Below are 17,727 nucleotides of genomic sequence, written 5' to 3'. Positions count from 1 at the left end.
TTTCTATAGCCAACCAACTCCTTAGAACATTAAACTAACTAAAGTGTAATTGCAATTGCTAATTGCAAGGTAGAAGTCATTTTACTCCTTAGTGAGCAGCCTCCTCTACAACAATCATTCTTTGCTCATATTGTGCCATAAGCAGTGTCAGGGATTGTAAATACTATATTTATATTCTTAGAGCATCCGTTTTATCCTGAAATTCTGTTCCGGATGTGGTTTTGCTGTGTGTGGTTTGATGTGCGCTCCAGTTCACCGGAGCATCTCCTCCAGTGGCGCGAGTTCAGCTCGCTGAGCTCGGGGACGCAGCCCGATGTCGAAGAGCAGTTATGGACTAAAACTGTCTCTTAATTTGCAGCTGTTCATCGGTTCACGGTGACAACGGCCCAGGAAATTTCGTTTTGGCCTTGGGATCCACGCGGATTGATGGTCAGTCTATAAATGAGCGCGTCATTTGCATATTTGTACAAGGATTGGTGCGTAAAGATGGAAGGCTTGCCTCTGTACCTATATGCCTAACACCATGGCACTCTCAATCAATCTATAAACTGGCTTTAGCTTTACTCTTGTTTTGTTGCATGTAGTCGGATCTTTTGACACCTGCTCAGATTTAGTAAGCCAATGGTCATTAGTGCAGAGCCAAATATGCGTTTCAAAGAACATTTATAGTCTGTTTTGACTGTTTCTTCATTGGCCTCCTCATATTTTACTCAGTTTAAAGAGCTCTCTGTGTAACAGCCTCTCACTCTGGCTCTGTGTGAAGAAATGTCAGTTTCATGGATATGTTCTGCTTGTTCCCCTCTGATTGGAAGTGCCTCTTAAATAGGCCATTAAGAGTGGACCACGACGGTAAAGCTGTCATCTGGACCTGACTGATTCTGTCAGACCTCATCCAGCTGTAACAGTGTGAGGCTCTGAGCTAAATGTCTCTGCTGCCTCCAGTCCACTGTAAGTCTCCTTGATGGTCATCTTCCTTTATTGTAGTGTGAATATGCATTACTCAGAGGCGGTGACTAATGTTAAAGTCCCCTGCAGTGCTATGAAAACATTGAGAAAGAAAAGTTTAGCAAAGAAGCACCATTTTGGGGCTCAGGCTGTAGAATTGGGCCACCATCGGTCCCAGTGGTGAGTGGTTCTTTTCTGGGACAGGCTAGCTGATGACGCTCACCCGTCCCGGATAGGAATAGCCGCCCATCCACTTAGTACAGAACCAGTGTGTGGTGTAAGCTCGAGTACGTGCTTCTCTGGCCTGGCATCTTTGAGGGCACATCTATGACTTTTGTAAGTACATTTAATTTGTGTTGCATATATCTTTTATCAGTTGTCAAAGTGCATGTCCTAAACCTGTGCCCATGATGTGAAAATGGACCGTAGTTTAAAAGATGGTTAAACGTACCAGCTGCTGCTATTTCCGCTCCCATAGTAATCAAATCAGCTTTAGTGGAGTGGGCATGAGACAGTGTGAAGATGAGGATGTTGGGGCTAGGTTATATGGTTGAAAAACTTGTCAAAAAAATAAATCAGGTCACAAGTGGTTATTTTAAACAGAAAATGGACTACAATGTTATTTTTAAGACAAATGAAAGTAGCTTAACAAAAGTCTTGATTTTCTATAAATGTGTGTTGAATATTATATTATTCTGACCAAAAATCATCACTGTGGCAACAAAATTGGTACTGAACATCAAGTTTGTGTTTTTGCAGTATCTAAATCATGTTTGAAACGCAAGTGCTATGATAGCACTATAGTTTCTGGTGACTACACTTGTGGGATAGAAGCACAAAATCTCCACTGATGACCTCCATCTTAAAGCTATCATTTGCTAACGGATGTGGGTTCATAGCTCTTGGTGATTGTATGCATGCCTTCGTGTGATTACAGTATATGTGGGGAGAGATGAGCCCAGGATGCCATTTTCTTGACTCAAGTTCAATGTATTCAAATGTTTCTTTCATAAATAGTTTTCAGGTTTTTTTTTTTCTACACCCAAAACTTTGTGTCAGACTTGGTGACCGGACGTGCAGTTACATGGACAGTCAGTCATCATCACTTTTGTTCTGATTTGTATTTGATCTGTAAGCAGTGATAAGGTTAATCATTTGGAAAAAAGGGAAGTAGGCCATCAACATCCCTTTTTTGTACAGACACACTTTTGAATCTAGCTGGAATTTTGATTAAAAAGAATTACTGTACAATATATTGGCAGATTTTCAATGCTCTGTTTGTAGCCATTGTACTACATTTCATATCAGGCTGGACTGTTTTGTTTTGTGTGTCTGCCCCCTCACTGGCTCATATCTGTTCATACTTTCAGAAACCAAAGATATTTTCTTCGGCTCTGGTTGGAGTAAAACTGCTCGATTATTTTGAGTAAATTGAGTCATGGTGTAGCCAAGGCTGTAGAACAAGGCGGGAGTGAAAAAAGTTAACTCTGACCACAATGCATCTGTCTCCTTTTAGCAGCATTAGGTTCTGAATGGCTAGTCCAGTTTTAGGAAGAATGTTTCGAGTAGTGTCTGTGATTTGTTTTCAGTGACAATTAGTTTTTATTCTGGCTTCTTCTTTTGGAAGGGAAGTGCACCAGTGACCTTGCTAGTAAATTGGTGAGAGAGGAACTAAGAAAATGCAATACAAACTGATGATTTGTTTTTTCATGAAAGTTGATTGATTTACTTTACCACTAGATGACTACTTTGACGCATAATTTTATGATTCACTAAAAGGAATCTGCTGAATTATTTTGTTTGGTTATATATTTGTCATGAAGATTCAATTTCAAGCAGCATTTTTAGCCCGTTTATATAGTTTTCAAGTCCTCTTTGTGTCAACTATTACAAAATGTTACTTGTTTCAGTGTTATGCTGACTTGCTGTTATTTTAGTGGCAGTGGTATATAATAATATTTAAACAGACACACTATTGTTATGGTCATAGTTATAGTTTGTTCATATAGTGTAACAGTGACATCCTGATCCTTTGCTCACAAAAATATTTGTCATTTTAAATGTTGTTACTTTAAATAAAGTTATTATTTTAATAATAATAATTAAAATAATGTTATTTTTCTTTTGCCGTAGGGATCGGAGATGGGAGGAACTAACATCTGCACCATGTTGGAGACCTGAGAAAGTCCCATTTCTGCTGCTCAGGACAGACCCACCCCACCCATGACTTTCAGCAGCGTAAGTTTACTTGAGGCTCTACACACATTAGAGCAAATTAGAGACATTATCAATGTTTATATGAGTAATTTATGGTAGTAGGGTCAGGGTTGTTCTCCCATGTAACTTAATGCAATGCTCATTAAACATTAAGGCTTTTTTTTCCATAATCATTGGCCTTGGCCAAAGAAAACCAAAACAAGTGTGATAAAATGTGTTCCATTCCTGACAGTTCTGTTTGTTTGTTTCAAATCAAAATGTTATGACATACATGCAGTACATTCACTACAGACAGAGGGACTATTACTATTAATGGTAGTAATTTTTTTGCCCATGGCACAGAAATAGGTTTGTTTTAATCAGGCAAGCAGTTCTGTACTTTGTTGTTATTGTTGTTGTTTGACAGTACATTATTTAGCCATTTTTTCCTGCCTTCAAATATATCATTCATCAATAACCTAAACTTCAACAGTTACACTATGTATATTTCTTTTCTTCAGGATCCAGACTGGATTGGTGTGCTTCAAATTCTGTAATGGAAAATCGTGGTGAGTTGCTCATTGTGGTTTGTTAAGTGCAGTGTGAATGTAGCGGATCCACTCATTTAGCTGCACATCCACTGTTTATGAGGCCCGTGCACATTTTATGGTCCGCTCTGGAGAACAGCTATACATCTTCTAACCCCAGAGGCTGACAGTTACTCCACCACTCACTGGGTTTAGGCTTTTTTCTCAATCTGTTTGTAATGTATGTGGCTTTGGTACCTTCAATATGTTGTGTTTATGATCCCAGGAACTTTTTCTTTTGTTCTATGCTTGTTAACTAGGCATGACCTCCTTGCTGATAAAATACCAGTCAATTGAAGCAAAAGAAATTAACCGTTAAATATGAATTTATATTTTAATTGGTATTATCACAGTGTACATGCCAAAACCTCTATAAAAACATGATTTAGGATCCCACTGTTTGTATGAATCCATGTGAAATGGCCCAAATAGTAGAAAAGAAATACACTATACTAATGTATGCTTATGTTCTCAACCACTATCCCATTTTTTTTTCTTCAGAAGTTTTCTTTTTAATGCAGCAAGAAGTTGATATAGACTTTGAAGTGACTTTGCATAGTTTCCAGGCTTTGGTGATGTAGCATGGTGTGTTTGGGATGTTATTGTGCACCTGAGTTTGTGAAGTGGCCTGGCTCTCTTATTTAGGTCAGGCAAACAGGTTGTGGATTGGTGGAGTGCTCTGTCACTGGCACTGAGTGGAGCTGTGTTTGGAAGAGAAAATGAGTTCACAGTTCAACAATAAAGCATCATCTCAAGAGGCAGCAAAGATGATGTTGCCAAAACTGTAATCAATCCAGACACAAAGACAGCTCAAAGAGTTTTGCATGATAACATTGTGTAAAACATGCATTCTTCATATCTACTACCACCAACTTGTTTATTTTACAGATGTTTTCAATAGACACATTATTTTATAGAACAAAATGTAGAGGGGTATGCTTCTTTCAGGAGATATCTTGAAAAAAACATCTTGATGTATGAGCCAAGAGGGAGGGTCTGTGCATGAGGGGGAGTTCTGCTCTGAGAGGGAGTGAGGGAGTGATCAGAGCTGGAGTAGACACAGAGGGAAGCTGTAAGAGCAGCTGCTACACTGTATACTCCAGACTGGAGCAGGTTCTGTCACTGGAGCTAACCGTAGGACAGTGAGTCTGAAGCGGGACAGGTAGAGGCCCCTCTGGGGCTGGACCATGGGACAAAGTCTTTATGTAGAGTCCTCACCTCAGAAGATACAGCAGCACAATCATCGGGGTGAGTTTGATAAATGCTTAGAGCACACCTTTGTATAGTACTTACACTATGTTATCTTTGTGAAGTGTTCTGCCATTAGTGTGATGGATAGAACCCATTTACCTTCACTGACCAATGTGATATGCTGATGCCTTTGTTAGCTTCCCTTTACAAACTGTTTTCATGTTGGAATGAGTTCAAAATTTCTAATATTATCTATTTTGTTCATAAATAAAGTAATGGATTTGACCAAAATTGCTGTTAGGACAATTTTAGCAAACACATTGATCTGGAGCAATCACTGTGATTATAAGCTCTTTGTGCTGTCAATTAAGCAGATTATGTTTCATAATCTGTCCTGGCATTGCTTAGTGTTATAATAAGGATCAAGGTATTTCCCAAGCTGCTGCTCTGCGCACACTTATGTAACAGATCAGTCTCCTAAAAAGTGCCGGCTCACCTGACCTGGCCGGACATTCGTGTCTGAGTCATGAGGTTGGGGGGTTTGGTGGTCTCCCAGGGGCTGTGTGATAGAGTGATGGGTGGGGCTTAGATGAGGGGTACGTCATTGGCTCTCATGCTGTGTTTCCTCTGTGCTCTGTTATCTTAACTGGGGTCCTGATTACTAATGGCAACTCTTCTGTCTCTGCTCTGAATCACTGATTCTCAATCTCAGTTTTCACACAGAGAACCACCTCTGAAAATATTTAGTTTTCCAAGTACTCTCCGGACCAGGACTGAACCAGGTTTAAAACAACAACATTAAATCAGGTCTAAAAACAAAGTCAAATGGATCTAAAACAGGAATATCTAAATTAAGACTTAACCAGGACAAAATGTGACCTAAACCAGGACTAAGGACTAAAGTAGCTCTAAATAAGAACAAGCAAATGAGAACAAACACTGAAATAAATTGACACTACTTCAAAACTTGGCATGGTAGAGGTTATTTTTTTTAGGTTTTTATCAATGTCATTTCCACTGGCCACAAATCCTAGTGTGAGAGGAAGAGGTTGTCTTTGTTGTTGGTCACAGAAACAGGGTGGAGTGCGGTTTCCTCTCTGTGTTCACCCCCCATAACTCTTTCTCTTTGTAGCCTTTTCCTCTCATTTGCAGTCCCAAGTCTAGCGCCATAGCATAGTGTCCGCACAGTCCAGATTTCTTCTCACTACAGATGAAGCAATGGCTTCTTGGGAATTTGTTTTGGTGGGAAAATCATGATTCGATTTTTTCAATTCAATTCATTTATTTTTGTAACGCCCAAAATCACAACAACAGTTGTCTCGAAGGGCGTTCATGTTTTGGTTGATGATTTGGACAATGTGATAACACTGTTGGATGTTCGTAACTTTTTCAAACTTTTGGATTTTAGCTAAGGATATGGCCAAACAATACAGGGATGCAGTGATGTGTGCATTCATCATCTTTGCAGTAGTGGAGTGAGCAAGCCTGGCACAGTTTGCACTCTTGCTTCATTGGCTTCAGCTGGGGCTCGGTGTCAGTCCTCCTCTGACTGAGCGGGCGGCTCTGTGAACCCTCTGGCCTGGATCCTGAACAATATAAAATGGATTTATGTTGTCATTCAAATCTGGACTTTATTTGCTACAATTTGAAAATACTTTTTGCACATCAGTCCTTAGTTGTTTTCTAAGAGTGTTGTGAACAGAGAAAATAGTTCTGTGTCTCTCAAATGGTTACTCTTTCATGGCTTGCTGTTGCAAGTCGCACCACCGTGGAAGCTGGACTCCTAGCACTCTTCTTCAAGGTAAAGCAAGTGTGCCTTTGCTTTCTATGTTGAAATTACAATTGTGTTCTTGGTAGTGGTATATTTAAATGATCAAATTCGCACTACTCAGCTTTTAAGACTCCAGTCATTTAAAATAATATGTTAGCTTTAGGTTGTATTTTTTCCATTCCAGCAGGGATAGTATCAAAGAATAGCTGTTAAAAGGTTTGTCCTTCAGCTGCAGAAATTTGGTGTCCGTATATCCAGTGTCAGCAGGAGGGCATACTGCTGAAGTGTCCCTTTGCAGGATACTGTGTTGTTGCCAGCTCCCTTGTGCATTTTCACTGTTAGAGTTATAATGTTGTTTGTTCTATCCCCATTTCCTTTATTGAAGTACAAGGTAAGCTCTTATATGAGGCCTGACAGTCGTGGGAATGAGATTGCAGGGCGCTCCTGTCACCAGGACATCCTGTGTGTGCACAGAAGTGAATGTTTAAAATCAGAGCCTCTTCTCTTTCCTCTAAATATTATGTCTGTTGAAGAGAGCAGGTGCAGCTTTGGAGTGTGAGACTTTTCTGTACTCTACCAGTCAGGACAAGCGTTCACCTTAGATCTTAAACTGATTTAAAATGATTGTGTAAACGGTTCCACCTCTTGGCTATTGTGTGCTTATGTATGTCCAGACTGTAGCGTCACTGTCTAGTGGCAGCCACAGAATGCCTCTCTGCCACAGAGGTGGTGCAAGCTGAAGGCCTGATAAAACCAGGCCAAGGAATGCAGGCACTTGACAGAAAAGCTCTGGCTGCAGGCCAGCTTTAGAGCTCTATTAACAGTGGATGTGTGGAGGAGTCCACGAGCTCCCAGCATCCCACTGCCAAAGCACACTCTGTCCCTGTAAACCTAAACAGCTAAAGATAATGACCGCCAGTACTGTCCTTTACAAAGGCAACAGATGATGATTGGACACTCAAACACAAATTTGTAATGTTGTTATCGTATTGTAACAAACGTTAGCTTTCGATAACTCAAAAATGTTCCACTTTCTCTAACAGATGATGATGCTGAGCAGCACCACAGCACTATGGTGGGAGAGGGGGGCAACACAGGAGACAGTACTCCAAAACGAAGGACGAAGTTTTCGACTCTTGGCAAGATCTTCAAGCCCTGGAAGTGGCGCAAGAAGAAAAGCAGTGACAAGTTCCAGGAGACCTCTGAGGGTTTGTGTTTTTCTTTCTCATCAAAAATGTTTGTCTAAAATGCAGAGCAAAAAAAATATACAGTTTTATTGTTTTTTATTGATGACAGAGCTGGAGAGAAAGATGTCAACGAGGCGTACGAGGCAGGAGCTCATAGAGCAGGGAGTGTTGAAGGAAGTCCCGGACAATGGTAAGAGTGCTGTGATTCATTTGATAACTCGGCACAACAGTGTCGCCTTGAGGCTCTCACTCCCACACCACTGTGAAGTCATCAGTACATTATTGCAGCTACACTGTACAGTAGGTGTCTGAAAAGTATTTAAAAAGTCCAATTCATGCTTCACCTCGACTGTTTTATGAAGGATCATGCGATTCATGTTTAAAATGGCACAGAGCTATCCAGAGCAGAAGAAAAGTGGAACAAACTCTGCCCTGCAGCAAAACAGCTTTGAGAGAATTGTGTGTGAACTGACCCTGCTGCTGCACAAGCTGTTTCTTAACACCTAATGCCTGGCTTATGTTACTACTCATCAAAATCACACGTATGACTTTAGTTTACCTGAGCTCACATCACTGAGATTTATTTTCATTTTAGACAGGGTTTCAAAAATCACATAACAGCTCCTGAGTCTTTTTTCTCCCTCACAGATGTGGAGCACATGAAGCAGCCCAACGTAAAGAACGGGCACACTCTGCCAGTTAGCACAGGGGTCAGTACGGGAACAAGAGGAGGGAGAAGTCCCTCCAGCCAGGGAAAACTGCCCCTGGACTCAGACTTCAGGAGTGCTCCAGCCTGGCACCTCCAGGCAGAGGAGCGTAGCACTGCTTTGGGGTCTCGGCCCACTGGACTACATGAGGACACTCGTAGAGGAGGTGGGGTGGGAGCACGTACATATGGAGAGGGGGATTGGAAGCCAAATGTGATGTGGCAGGGCCAGCTTCATGGCCTGATGGAAGAGGGCCGACGTATGGGACGAGTGCACCATGAGAATGAACAGAAGAGGCCTGGGCTCCAAAAGGCCCCCTCTGAGGATGGCCGGAGGACGCGAGAGGTGGACTGGAAACCCACACTACCCCGACATGCATCTGCAGAGGAGGGCCGGACCCGCAGAGGTGAGTCACTGCCCGTTTGCATAATTTGTCTTTATCCACCTGCAATTTTCCACCCACATCAAACTGTCCCTAAAATGTGCTTTGAAACTCAGTTGATTTGAATCTGGATCCTTTTGGCCCAAGCACTTTCTCAGTATTTGTTCAGTGAGCCTGTCATTGCTCTTACCCCTGTCCTGACAGATATAGCCAAGCATTTGCAGCTCCCTGGGGTCCTGTTCCAGCTAAGTTCTTATTCAGGAACATGAGGGAATAGCTCGTCCTCTCCTCTCCTAATTAATGTAACACCTCAACTATACCCATAATTGCTCTACACTAACACTGTCGTCTCATTGATCATTTTTGATGAGCCTAAATTATTTAATGGTGACATTACATTAGATGTGTTTCTGTCTTTTGATAAACTATGAGGGCAAGTCATTTACACTAAATAATCTCCACATAACACAAAAGAGACATTGTTCTCTTTTTATGTTTTGAACTTCTTCCTTTTTTCTGTTATATCTTATTTTTTGACTAAACCTTTGAGGATCTGTGCTGCTGTATAATGTTGGTTTTGTAGAGCAGTTTGGACTCAAGAGCTAACTGTAGGCTTCCTCTCTGTTTGTTGTCACTGCTGATCCATAGATAATTCCCTTCTCAAACAAGTGTTATCACAGAATCCTCTGGGAAAAGTCTAGAAAAAGGGATTTGGTAAAATAACCTGAACAAAACTTGTACTACAAATTGTTTATAGCAGGGGTAGGTGGGGTAAATATATGATATGATAATCAAATGTAAAACCAATTAATATTTTAGACATTCAAGATACTTTTGTATCTATAAACAAAACTAGAAATGTTAGGGATGGGATAATAGCTCCTGTCACAAGATTCCCTGAGATAAATATTGCTTGAGCACACATAAGAAAAATTATCTTGTGATATTTTTAATGTGTTTACATTTGCCTTGGACAAAAAGCAGTGTCTTGTCTTATTCTCATTCTTGTGGACCCCATCTTGTGTATTGTTTTCATACCACCCTTAAGAAATGCATTTTTTAAATGTGTATGCGATTTCTTTTCCATAGAATCAGACAGCCCCTTTGTCCAAGAGCCCGAATCTCATCGAGATCCCATACGAGACCCGCCAAAAACACTCTGTGATGTCACCTCCCAAATGGCTGGTGAGCTCGGCCCCTGAGCCCGGCAGTGAGGGTGCACAGGGCGCACCCTCTGGTCACTCCTCAGGACAGTACTCCTCTCCACCCGCTGCGCCAGGTTCCAAACCGGTGCGCTCCGTCTCCTCTGCAGGTGTGTCCACGCAGCTGCCTTTGTCCTCAGCCCAAATACCCCCCCAGTCCCAGGGCATCAAGCAGCCTCCTCTGCCTCCCCCCAAACCCGTCAACAGGGGCAACGCTGCTATGCTCGGTGAGTAGAAAATGTGTTGTTTTCTTAAACAGTGATAGTCTTTATATGTAACCATTCTCATGTCCAGTGGTTCATGTCAAAAATGCATTGTTCTGTGGCAACTGGGAAGGATCTATGAAGCCCCTGACAGATGATGCCAGTATGAAGACATTATTGTAATGTTATTCTATTAGAATTTGACCATGGTTATAGCACCAAAGGCTTATTGTAAAAAAGAAATCACCATTTTTTTCCCCCCCCATATTGACCTGTCTCGATTTTTGAGTCAATCTTCTTCTGTTTCATCGAAAACATAGACAGGTTCAGGTAGTAGGGTGTCAGGATCACAGTTTTTATTTTGTAGACTTTAGAATGGTTTTGCACCATATATTAAGCCTAAATTCATATGAGTTACCGCTGTCGGCAGAAACACATGCAGTGTCCAAAAGCTAAATTAGGTCAAAAGTTTCACTCATAAATAATGACACAATAACCATTTACTTTCTGTAACTTGGGTTATAATGATAAGAAGCACCAGAGGAGAGACAGAGGAGAAAAGGTGAGGTGCTGTGCTGGATCAGAGAGAGGGAAGGGGAGTGGGGGCAGACACACACACAGAGGCAGAGGGAAAGAGAGACTAGACTTTTAGTCAAATGTAAGCCAAAACTTGTGAAATGCGCGGACATGTGAGAAGACTTAAAGAGACGTGCTCTTGGACTCAGAGCAGTGACTCCTCTTCAGCATCACACGCTATTACTGCTACTGGATTGGCTGTAGACCTGTCATTTAAAATGCTCTTGCCTTATCATAGAGATTGACCAAAGTTTAGATCATGATCTATTGATCTTTCTATTTTGGCACAGTCCTATTTGTGTATCCTTAAAATTTTGCGCAAAAATTGTACTATGTGGTTAATTTGATGATTAAAAAACACTGATGGAATGGTATCCTATTGCATTCTCTCACCTTCTCTCATCTTCAGTTGTCATGTTATTCCCAGTGGCAAAAACACAGTGTACATTTATGAATCACTGCTCATCCAGCGGCAAAGAGTTGAGTGTTTGGGAACACACTTCCTGTTAATGATGTTATTTGAACAGCTTGAGCTCTAATTCCCCAGTTAATTACTTATAGTGTCTGTGTTATTCTCGCACATTTGTCTTTTTTTCTTTTACTTTGAGTCTTTTGGAGTAGGTGCTGTTATATGTACAGCATCACCAAACCACTGTATGTAACTATGGGTTTGTTTTATCTGGGTTTATTTGTTACTCTTGTCCCCTGATAAGTTATCTCCAGAGAGCAAAGAGTTTTTACTGCACTTTATTTTTATAATGCAGACTTTTGGACCAATAATAAAGAGAATAAATAGTTGTTTTATGCAATTCAGAGACCGTATATAATTGGTCATAAGAGCATGGAAAACAGCGTTTTTGAAATAAGCTGAAGGATTCCCTGTCGTCCCTGTTAGTCTCCGCCCTGCAGGGTGGAGAGAATGCTCAGCTCCCTCTCTACTGGTCGTGTTGGAAGCGTGAGTGCGACTATGACGTCTACCTGTCCCTGCCAGTCTATCTGTGCCGGCGGGCCGGGGGTCTGCGCTCAGGTAAAACACCCATTGGTCCATGTCATCAAGGCGTCCATGTCTGGAATGCCAGCGTCATGTTGCATCCTTAGCTTCCAGCTACTTTCCCTCGTAGTCATTTCACTTACCGTTTGGCCTTTGCTTCTTGGATGTGATAAAAATAAGAACCGCATGTGCTGGGAGCTTCGCCTTTGGCTCACTTTGGCATTTTATAATTCCTTTTGCAAGCTGACCTGTATACATTTACAGGGCTGTCCTGGATAGTAATAAAAATAAATTGTTTGATAGTGATAACAATACTGTTATAATGTTATGAGATTATTCAAGTTAATAATGTTGTCAACGGGAATTGTGTAAAACCCACGTTTTGTATTTTTGTGTTTTTTGCTTTGGTGTCAAGCTTTACTTCTTGTAGTATTCTGTCTTTTGTCCGTAGCTATGCTTCTTTCATCAGTCCTTAACAGAGTCTAAGCTACATAAAATGTTTCTGAGCTACTTTACTGGGAGCTGGCTTTTATGCTTTGAAGCAGCTTTTGCTCTGAGTATTGCACTCAAATGCTAACAGAAGAGGTTGGTTTACAGTCTGGCTTTTTGAGCATGCAGGCCATGCATCTCTTTTATCTCTGTGACCTGGGGCACATGTTACAAATCTATATACTCCTTTATGTGCTCTCATGTCAGAGTCACATGTCACTGATTGTATTCATTTATGCTCTGTCTATCACGTTACTGCAATATTTACACTGGCAGATGCATTGGTATAAACCTGCATGTGTCACAGAAACAAAAGCACTCTCACTGCAGTTGACTCAAATTCTTTAATTCTGATTATTTGTACTTGTTTCATGTTACCTGCAGGTGACTACACACAAGCAACAGGAGGAACCAGTTTAGTGCCTGCTAAGCCCTCTCCTCCAATGCCCCCGAAGAGAACCACCCCTGTCACCAAACGCAGCACAGAAGACGGCACGGCTTCAGCTCATCCCATCAACCCATCACCACTTTCAGTAGAGGACCACAACAGCCTCTCTTTGAGCTTTCAGCTGCCCCCTCCTCCCCCATCTCCCCCCTCAGCGCACATACACCCCCATCACCTGCACCATCAGCACTCATACCCTCATACACTGCCTCAGCCCATTCCACTGCTGTTTGACCCTCCCAGCCCCCCATCAGAGTCCCCCCAGCGTCCCACTCCGGTCCCACTGCACATCATGATTCAGAGAGCTCTCTCCAGTCCAGGTCCGGCCCAACCACACCCTGACGGAGCACAACGTGCACATGCGTTGCTCTTTGAAACCCCTGAGTACCAAGTAGGGCGCCCTCTACCAGTCAGCATCCAGCCTCTAAAAATGTAAGTTTACAATCTCTGCATTTATATCTCTTTTCATATATTATTAAAACTATGTACATATGATTGATATTGCTATACTGTAGAGCAGGGGTGTCAAACACATTTTCACCGAGGGCCACATCAGCAAAATGGCTGCTCTCAAAGGGCCAGATGTAAAATAAATCTAACTCATTTTTCACCTTGTTAATTAACTTTTTTTATTCAAGTTACAAATATTGCATATCCATTTGCCTAGATGTAAAAATATGGCTGTGTAACTGTGTATCTCCTGATAAATTGAGATTTCTAGACCATCATTCCTTTTAACTTACCCTGTCGAGGGCCGCATAAAATGATGTGGAGGGCCGCATTTGGCCCACGGGCCTTGACTTTGACACATGTGCTGTAGAGCTTGACATCAGTATATTCACTTGATGCAGTTGGCTGGGGTTCTTTGTAGCAAGACAGAAGAAAAATACATCATAGGTTGATATACATATGCTAATACAAATAGAAATGCAGTTTTATGAGTATATTGTTACATTTTTTACATTATATAAAACTTTAATGTTAAAGGTACACTATGTTACGAGGGTCCATCAATTTCTTGCATTAATGGAGATGTCATTGCTTTGCCTGAAATATTCCACAGTATGGCATTAAACTTATCTTACATTTATTAATTTATTAGGTGTTTATGTTCCTGAAAAATACTGTGAAAAACCTTCTTACTAAGAGTAGGCTTGCCTCTCCCCAGTTCTCACCTGTAACTTGGTCACATCACCTCCAAGAAGGTCTCTAAGAAGATACATGCATTTAATGCCATACTGTGGGATATTTCTGGCAGTGTAGTAAATTTGAACTCATGGTATATTAGTTGAAGGTCTACCTGTGTTTATCCAGTTTAGTGGAGGTAATGTCACTGTTAACTTGTGCATCCTTGAACAGATCTGAAGATGATTACTCAGAGGAGGATGAAGATGATGAGGAAGAGGAGGAGTATGATGGGGAGATCCCACAGCCCGAGTTGGAGCCCCGGACTCGGCGGTGTTTGGTGGGAGACACGGGTGTGTGTGTGTTGCCTGAAGAAAACAGTAGTGAGGACGAGGAGGATGGGCAGCAGGAAATGGATGGAGAGGACAGTGACTCTGATGGACCTGTGCTTTATAAAGACGAAGACTCCGATGAGGAGGAAGAGGACGAGCCTCCTCTAAGTAAGTAAACAAATGTGGTTTGATGAAAACTAGAAAAATTATGGTCAATGTTGTTGTATCAATTACAGCAGCCATCTTGTGTCTCTTGTGAAGAGAAAAAGAGAAAGTAATATGAAATATGAAGTAATATGAAAACACAGACAAAAAGGTTATTGATGTATAGCTGTTTCAGATTGGAGATCATTTTATTGAATTATGAATATTCATATTAACTCTTCACTGGTCTATATTTTATGCAAAATTACTGTAATTCTGCATGTCACAGCATAGCATATAGACACAACTATAGATAATATATGTGTTTATTTGGATTTAAAAGAAAATTGTAAGCTGTCTATTTGCATGAGTTCTTTTGCATTATTTTACAGTCAGAACAAGGCTGCTGGAACTGGATGTTGGTTACTATAGGCAATCATGCCAAGGATTCCTCTACATTTCATTATACCTAATTGAAGAACGTCCAATGTTGCAATGATTTTTCTTATAATTAAACCTGACATAAATACTTTATCTGGATTTGTTAAGGTGCATTAGCAAGCAGAGTCAAGAGGAAGGACACCTTGGCACTAAAACTCAACAATCGGTCCTGTGCCCCAAACCGGGACAGGTTCATCCAGGAGAGACACAACAACCTCACCTGGCAAAGCAGGGAGCAGTGGGAGGCAATCCGCACTCAGATTGGCACTGCGCTCACAAGGTAAAATCTCACTCAAACATTTAAGCCTAATATTAGAAAACATACAGAAATCTAGGGTCTGTGTCTTTGTCCTACTTATTGGCTGAATGATGGCAAGATGAAACTGTTTAAAAATAGACCTCTTTCTTTCTCACTTCAGACGACTTAGCCAGAGACCAACTGCTGAGGAACTGGAGCAAAGAAACATCCTTCATCGTTAGTATTAATCTAATCTTTCACAGAAATAGCAATACTGATGTTAGCATGTCCTTGCTTGTCATATACTTGATTTTTTTTTACTATTAAAATGTACTTAAGGTTTGAGATTGACCTCAAAGTTAATGACTAATGTTAGTAGTGTTATCAGTGTTAATAGTATATTGTCCAGTTTTGTCTTATTTTAGAAACCATTTTTTAGCTTTGAAGATCTGCTATTATACTGTTCTTTGTTGTCTAATTTTACCTTGTTCTGGATCATTTTCAGCCAAAAATCAAGCTGACAGACAAGCTGAAGTTAGAGAGATCAAGCGGCGCCTGACAAGAAAGGTAAGGTCGCCATTTTATTTAAAACACAGTTAATTTCTAAGTGTCTGAACTCATGTTTTACTTTTTTACTAAAAGCTGAGTGAAAGACCGACAGTTGCAGAGCTACAAGCAAGAAAAATCCTGCGATTCCATGAATACGTGGAAGTCACAGATGCACAGGACTATGACCGAAGAGCAGACAAGCCCTGGACCAAGCTAACACCAGCGGACAAGGTACATTCACTTAACGTTTTACTCCATAACCTGAGAAAAAATAAGTTATTCTTAAAAAGGTTTCATAGATTAACATTTCTTGTTTTAGGCTGCCATTCGGAAAGAGCTCAACGATTACAAAAGTACTGAAATGGAGGTTCATGAAGAGAGCCGAATATATACAAGGTAGAAAGGACTGCCGTTTATACAGTTTTCATAGGCACTGTTCTGCTGCGTGTGTGTAACCAGCAATGTTGCATATTCAGTTAAATCTATTTGTTTTCCAGATTTCATCGACCTTAGATTCCTCATCTCTCTGTGGAAATCGCACAAATGACTCTTTGACAGCACGCGTCTCCATATGCAGGCAGATGACGAGAACATAGGCCTTCAGTAAAAATTATCAAATTGGCCTGGAAATGAATGAAGAATGCCTCTCGCTTCTGTCCATTGACTTTACACTACATTGCTTGTTTGAGCTGGTGGGTGTGAAACAGATGCAGTATTCCTCCACCAGGGGGAGCCATGTGCCAATGAAAAGAAATGGCAGAGGACCTACAGGGCTTACGCTTGCTCTGCCCTTTTGTGGTACCTCTCAGGGACAAGAATCACCATTGATGCAGCCTCATTCTGTGTTGCCTTTTTTGTACATGGAATTGCTTGCTCATTCTACTAGTAATAACAACTTCTAATATGTTATGTAGTAATAACAAATAATAGAAACAAACTGCTGCTTTGAAATGGAAGGCAGGTGGAATACAGAGACTGTATGGATCAGTAATAGGATGAGACATCTCATGTCTTTTATACAAATGTGTACAGGCTGATACTTGACATAGACACTTGGAAAGATTTAATTTAAATATTGTGTAAAGCACAAAAGTCATTTAATATTGATCTTTGGGACATATTATTAGTAATAGATTTTATTAAAGCCTTTGCTATTTGGCTTGCCTATATTTATTATACTAACTGTGCTGTGAGGTGGCCATTTTTACTGACTCTAGGTTGGTACCAGTCAGGGGGCTGTTAATGTTTTTGTGTGCCAATTTGTATGATGCCTCAGTTTTTTGGGATGCTGGTCCACTCATTTCTGCAGTCTACTGCATGAGCCTTCACAGGATCCAGTGCCATTTAATCTGGATGATTCCAATTATTTTACAATGTTCTTCCCTTTAAATGTCTAAAATGCAATGCATTCTGTAGCCATTTACAAAATGGTCATGTCAACTGTAGTCAAGTATATATACGTATACTTAGGAAAAAAATGCTGTGAGTGTAGATCAGGGATTTAACCTAAAAAATGCATAAATGGACAACAGGGAGTCATTTTTTTTGGAAAATTTTGAAACTGCAGACAAATGTCATTATTGCCTGGCCACAGGGTCATTCATGGTTGTAGGTTAGGCCAGAGTGATGCTCAAGTGTGTATTTTGTCTTTGTTCTATTTAAAGGCAAGATTTTAAATAAAATACTTGGTAGGTTGGTATTTTTAAGCTAAGGGTTTTAGTTTGTGTTAGTCTATGCTTTAATGCAAACTTCTGTAAAGCTCTTCTCTCGTTGAATGTTGAAATGTATAAAAAAGACCACTTTTTGTAAATATATGCCTTGAATATAATTTTAAAACTCTTTCTCTGTCTGTTATTCTTTGGCTTGTAAGTCAGTAATGCTCCACTGTGACATCTGGCGGCTCGAGACGACATTGTTTTTCTCATTCAGATTCTATCCTCGATGAAATAGACTGTGTGGACTCTGTGGTCTCATTTCGAGGTTTAAGGTATATTTAGACACCCAGTGAATGCCATTAATAAACAAA

At 40.7% G+C, this 17,727-nt stretch overlaps 1 protein-coding gene across 1 annotated transcript; it reads left to right on the top strand.

Moving 5' to 3' along the window:
- Positions 1-6,627: 6,627 nt before the first annotated feature.
- On the top strand, positions 6,628-17,516 carry phactr4b (phosphatase and actin regulator 4b). Its single transcript, XM_033981136.2, is given in 15 exon segments — positions 6,628-6,720; positions 7,734-7,898; positions 7,987-8,067; positions 8,526-8,990; positions 10,056-10,113; positions 10,115-10,395; positions 11,843-11,974; positions 12,812-13,304; positions 14,232-14,497; positions 15,023-15,194; positions 15,334-15,389; positions 15,658-15,719; positions 15,795-15,932; positions 16,021-16,097; positions 16,199-17,516. Coding segments are annotated over 15 exon segments (2,523 nt in total). The 5' UTR covers positions 6,628-6,659; the 3' UTR covers positions 16,215-17,516.
- Positions 17,517-17,727: the final 211 nt, after the last annotated feature.

This window comes from Periophthalmus magnuspinnatus, chromosome 16 (genome assembly GCF_009829125.3).
Source record: "Periophthalmus magnuspinnatus isolate fPerMag1 chromosome 16, fPerMag1.2.pri, whole genome shotgun sequence".
Taxonomy (NCBI): domain Eukaryota; kingdom Metazoa; phylum Chordata; class Actinopteri; order Gobiiformes; family Gobiidae; genus Periophthalmus; species Periophthalmus magnuspinnatus.
The sequence above is the reverse complement of the archived record's forward strand: the minus strand, read 5'-3'. Positions and strand labels throughout refer to the sequence as shown.